General features: G+C 39.6%; 1 protein-coding gene across 3 annotated transcripts; it reads right to left on the bottom strand.

Annotated features, from left to right (window-relative positions):
• Positions 1 to 1,035: 1,035 nt before the first annotated feature.
• LOC117562681 (solute carrier family 22 member 6-like) lies at positions 1,036 to 5,332 on the bottom strand. Of its 3 annotated transcripts, none has more exons than XM_034240547.1 (9): positions 4,701 to 4,738; positions 2,972 to 3,447; positions 2,786 to 2,889; positions 2,286 to 2,440; positions 1,972 to 2,140; positions 1,764 to 1,887; positions 1,557 to 1,672; positions 1,248 to 1,462; positions 1,036 to 1,164 (listed from the first exon to the last, which is right to left on the bottom strand). In XM_034240547.1, the coding sequence occupies exons 2-9, from the start codon at positions 3,374 to 3,376 to the stop codon at positions 1,052 to 1,054; spliced, it is 1,401 nt and encodes a 466-aa protein (XP_034096438.1). In that variant the 5' UTR covers positions 3,377 to 3,447; positions 4,701 to 4,738; the 3' UTR covers positions 1,036 to 1,051. The 3 variants fall into 3 exon arrangements, with proteins under 3 accessions (XP_034096438.1, XP_034096439.1, XP_034096440.1); XM_034240548.1 differs by lacking the exon at positions 4,701 to 4,738 and adding an exon at positions 5,266 to 5,332 and having other exon boundaries at positions 1,052 to 1,164; XM_034240549.1 differs by having other exon boundaries at positions 1,052 to 1,164; positions 4,678 to 4,717.
• Positions 5,333 to 5,594: the final 262 nt, after the last annotated feature.

Genomic DNA, 5,594 nt, shown 5'->3' on the forward strand with positions numbered 1-5,594 from the left:
AAGTAGTAATCTGGATCAGGGTGATCCTATCCTGAATTGCTTTGAACTCCAGGGACAAAATGTGGCCGACTTGTCTGATCCTGGATCACAAAAAACGACATTTCAAAATCTGATCGGATCTGATTGAGATTAAAAGTTTTGAACTCCTGGGCCCAGGATATCAGGATAAAGACAGAACAGGATGAAAATAAACCAAACGCCCTAAGAAGTTTCCAAACAGGTTGAAACTGTTTAGTCCTCATATCATCTGGGTCAAAGGTGACCTGGTTTGACACCATTATTTGGTATCTGCTTTATCTCCTGCCTCTTTGTTAAGACAGGTACAAAGTTCCAAAAGTGATGAGTGGGTGTTTACTGGCATATTTTATATTGTAGAACTAAACATGAAAATCTCATAAGGTGCGACGTTTGTTCAGGCCATTAACCAGAAGCCCGTGCAAACACATTTTGACGTCAAGACAAAGGAAATGGAAGTGGGAAAATGCTAACTTGTGTTCAAGCTTAAAGACTTCTCAAGCATTGTCCATATTTCCATTTTGCCAGCGAACAGCATGTCAATCAGAAAAGTAGAGAAACTCTCATCTCCCCTTTTCAAAAAGACAGGATGTAGATCCTTCAATATATAAAATGAGCTGAGCTTAAAGGGGCCCTTTTATGCATTTGGGGGGTTTGCCTTTCCTGTGTAGTGTGATATAGGTTTTTGTCCATGTAAATGGTCTGCAAAGGCTAAAATCCAAAAGTTCCCTACAGAGGGAGTTTATCTCGCACACACTCCCCACTGGCCTGACACGCCTCACTTTGATTCGTTTGTTTACTTCATCACAAAGTGACATCACTTGGCAGTTGAATTATCACAACAGAGCTGGCCAGCTAACCAATTAGAGCAGACTGGGTTTTGGTTTCAGACAGAGGGTGAAAATAGGTTTTCAAGCAGTATGAGAAAAATAAAGAGCTCTGAACATTAAAGTAAGTAAACACCTGAAAACTAGTATAATAGGGCCCCTTTAAACCCTTAATAAAACAATTAAAAGCAACATTTTCTAAATAAGACTTACCGGATGATTGTTGGGAACAGTTCTCCAGAGTAGAGATAGCAGCAGTTGAATGAGGCAGCGAGGCAACCTTTACCCAGTACAGCCATACACGTGCGTGCAGTCTGTTTATCTGCACATGGAGTGAGACATTCATCAGAGGACTGTTGTTTCTGCAGTATGATATTCAACTTGTATACATGTTTTCAACCATACCATAAGGTATCAGCAGGTTGATCAAAACAGTGGTTCCAGCGATGATGAGAGCCCCACTTTGTGATGTGCGCCGTCCAAAATAACTCATAGATACGACTATGACGACTTTAGCAGGGATGTCGGCAACTCCGAAGATCACTTGGATCAAGTAGATGTCCACCCCAAACTTCTGCAGATCCATTGCAAGACCGTAGTAAGCAAAGCTCGTGGATAACCTAGGTTTGTTTTTTAAAGAAAGCATTAACAGTGTCAATGTAATTACATATTTGTTAATGAAAAACTGAGATTTTTACAAGAAGGAACATGTACCAGACAGCACTGAGGCAGATCGTCATTCTCCTCATTGTAGGTGTGCGGAACAGATCCAGGACAGAGTGGGTGCCTTGTGAGCAGGACATCTCTTTCTTCATGGTTTCCTGCAGCCTCTATGCATACCGACAAAGATTAATGTATTTTATACACATTAATAACCACAGATAGATGGTACAATAACATAAACACAGCACATTCTCTTACCTTCATGTCGATTTTCTCTCCCTCTTCCTTCCGTCCATTAAATTTCGCCACACTTTTAAGGTTCTTGATGGCTTGTTCATGGTTATTACTCATAACTAACCATCTTGAAGATTCATGAAACCACCTGTGTGAAATATGTGTTCTGTTAATCGTGCAAATAAACATGCATCGGTGATTCTGGTTTGCATGTCAATACTTGGCATCTTACCATGCAATGAGGAAGAAGACAAAGAAAGGCAAAGACACAGCCAGGGTTAACCACCTCCAGTCCCGGATGAAGTACGCGATGAGCGCCAGTATCAACTGTCCAACTGTGTAGCAGTAACCTGTCATTGTCCCCACTATTGTTCGCACACTAGTGGGGATCCACTCCACAACTTGATATTAAAGAAAAAAGAGATAGAGAAAGAAGTATTTTTATTTTATTTAGTACAATTATTATTCTTTAATCATTATGCATGTTGACTGCTTCCATTAAAGTTGTTTTACGCTGATTGTACCCTATCCAGCTAAATGTCTTACTGAGCGAGAAGGTGTTGAGCCCCATGCCGGCCAGAGCCATGCCACAGCCAAAGCGGAACAGGCAGAAGAGCGGGAAGGCAGTGGAGAAAGCAGCACATGTTCCTGACACAGCCATCAGCAGGTGAGAAATAAGCAAGAGGATGCGTCGACCATATCTAGAGCCAAGTGGGTTAAAGACTTAATTCAGACTGTATCACATCATATGATTTTAACAAGGTAGCATGAAAAAAAGACGTGTAGTGTGGGACCATTTTAAAGGGGAAATATGATGCTAATTTTCTGGTTCATTCGTGCATTCTGGTTTTCTAGTAGAACATTTAATTATGCTTAATACCAAAAAAACTCAAATGTTCTCATACTGTATTTCTATAGATATGTGTGTTTTTTCATAAACACACATATCATGTTTTAAAGTTACATAAATGATTAATGTTGCCGCATATCTGACATAGCACAACGTTCCTTTAACTGTAAATCATTAGTGATGAGATCAATGTTACCTGTCTGAAAGACCTCCAAAGACAACAGCACCCAGAAGCACACCTCCCATGTAGACCGTCTGTCCCATTTGCTTCAAAGCCCGCCGATCACACACCAAATTCCACTAAAAAATATGGAACAACATTTAAGGCACAGGACAAGAAAACATATATACATAAGCAAAGAAAAATAAAATATATTCCTACGTCAGATATGATTGTGGATTTCATGTGAGTCATGTTATAGGTCCATCCATCGGAACATCCCTGCAGGTCGACATCCAAACCAGCGTTAGTGTCTCCCTCCTTCCCTGAACTGGAGCTCCCGTTTTTTGTCAGGAGGTGCCACTGTGGAGCCGCGTAACGCAAGCACCTGTCTGGCTTCCCTGTCTGGTCCAGCGGCACCGTGACCAGCAGCGCTTCCTCTGCACTCATCTGGGACTGGGACAGGTTTGTGTGTGCATTGCAGAAGTGAGGGGGAACCAAAGCCACAAAGTTCTGCAGCAGGTTGTGACTGGCCATCAACATCATAGGTATGAGGAGAAGGGTCGTCTGCAGGACCTGGAAGCGTCCTGTGCTCCCTACCTGCTCCAAGAGTTCCCCAAACCCCATAGTGGTGTACTACAAAAACTCCACAAGTTAACTTTATGTTAATGACAGCACATCCTGTTGTTGGTAGGTTCCTTTGGAGCAAACATAAGGGGCAAGAGTAAAATATAATTAAAAAATGTTTGGATAATTTGAATTTCAATAGACTTACCTGCTGAATAATCTTTTCTCATAACATTAACATTTACAAAAAGATTGCTGCGCCAGAGAAAATCATTAAAACCACTTATACGTGATGCAGTCAACTTAAATTAGAATTCTTAGAAAGTGTTCCAAAAAAGGAAGTCCTTAAAAGCGAGCCGAAATAATCAGAAAGAAGTAAAAATGGTCGCTGTTAGTGCAGTCTGTTAAAGTGAGTAATCGGCTCTCAAACTCCAACAGCTTTTCAGCACTTTGGATTATAAGTGCAATGTAACCTCTTGAGGTATTAGCGACTTGTTCACCAAACACTGAGGCAGAATGTGGAGTCCTTGCTGTGCAGGAACAATATCCGGATGAAGAGTTCCAGTGCAAGTCAGCTCAAACCAAGGGTGGGCTCATAACTATGCTCAGCTGTTTTCCCCTTTTGCACTGAGACCTTTTCCCTGCCCTATATTGGTTACGCAACATGAATAACAGGGAGATAGTGTCTGTGTTTGTGGGCATGTGAATGTGAGGTCAAACAAACTGATTTGATCAGTTGCTTTAAAATCTACATTATTTGTTCACTGGTTCAAAGGAAACACCACAGTCAGAAATGTGCAATCAGGCATACAGAAAAGGGAAAACCAAAAGTAAATGTTTGATAAGAATTATAGCTGTGTTTATTTGGAGTCGGTTGACAGTTCAACTGAACTGCAGCCTGATACAAAAAATGTCTTTACTTCTGAGTGCAGTTTGTGATCCAAGCAGCCATCGTTGCAAATATTAAAGGTCAATCAATAGTTGAAAAATCCTCCACTTTAAAACTCGTCATAAATATGAGATATTAAAGTACAGAACTTATTGTCATTTGAAATATATATCATTGCATTTTAAATTGTCTATTAATTTACGTAACTATTCCATCCTGACAAGCAGCAGTTTATTGACTGCTGTATTTTTAAATCTCTTTTTACAACATTTCAAAATGCCTGTTTTTAATATGCTTCCACTGTATTTATTCTTAAATGTCTTTTATTTTATTTTGTAAAGCACTTTGGGTTGCCGTGTGCTGAAAGGTGCTGTATAAATACACTTAATGTTACGGTGTGTGCAGGAAGCAGGACCCAAATGCAGATTTAAATGTCAAAAATATCTCCTTTACTTCAAGGCTATACTAGAAACAAAGATAGAACAGAACACTCACCAAAGACAGAACAGCACACTCACCAAAGACAACAGAACACTCCCACAGTCAAAACACAAGACGAACCAGAACTTAAATACACACAAGACTAATTATACAAACAAGACACAGGTGAGGAGGGAGGAGAAAACACAGGACACCAGGTGCACACAATCGGGTAATAAGACACACCAGGGAAACTAACGACAGGGAACCACAGACAGATCTAAAGACAAAACACAACGCAGACAGAAAACCAAAGACAGATCTAGACAAGACACAACGCAGACAGAAACAGGCAAGACAGGAGGTGAAGACCTTTCAAAATAAAACATGAAACAAAAGACAGAAAAAGACAAGACAAAATACAATAAAGACAGATCTTGACACTTGCCTTGCCTTACAATTTTAAATCGGTTTTAGCCTAAACAGATATTTCTCTTTGGCAGACACAATGGAAATATACTCACTTGTTATTTTCTTAAATTTGTTTAGTGAAAAGTCTGACACATTGCAGTCTTTCTCATAGCACTTATCATAGTTATTTAGCATAGCATTTAAAAGACAAATTATTTCCGTACTTTACCTTGTCTTTTTAGAAGTGGAAAAAACTGCCCATTGATTTTGCCGTTCTGTGTGTGATTGAAAAACAGAATGATCTACCTGATTTCATATTGTTTACTTATTGATTGATATTTTAGCATAAGGCCCAGACAATGAATGACAGACGCAAACCAGTTAAATGTAAATCCTCTTGTCACAAACTTCTTTGTCTGACTTGTTTCAGTAATTGTATCAGACAGTGCCCATTAAAAGTAGCCTGGATAAAGAAGTGTGCAAAGTATTTCAGTTCAACAGAGCAAAGGGAATGAGAAGACTTAAATGTGTAGGTGCTGATTTTATTGAAAATATAGT

Source organism: Gymnodraco acuticeps, unplaced genomic scaffold, assembly GCF_902827175.1.
Source record: "Gymnodraco acuticeps unplaced genomic scaffold, fGymAcu1.1, whole genome shotgun sequence".
Classification (NCBI taxonomy): domain Eukaryota; kingdom Metazoa; phylum Chordata; class Actinopteri; order Perciformes; family Bathydraconidae; genus Gymnodraco; species Gymnodraco acuticeps.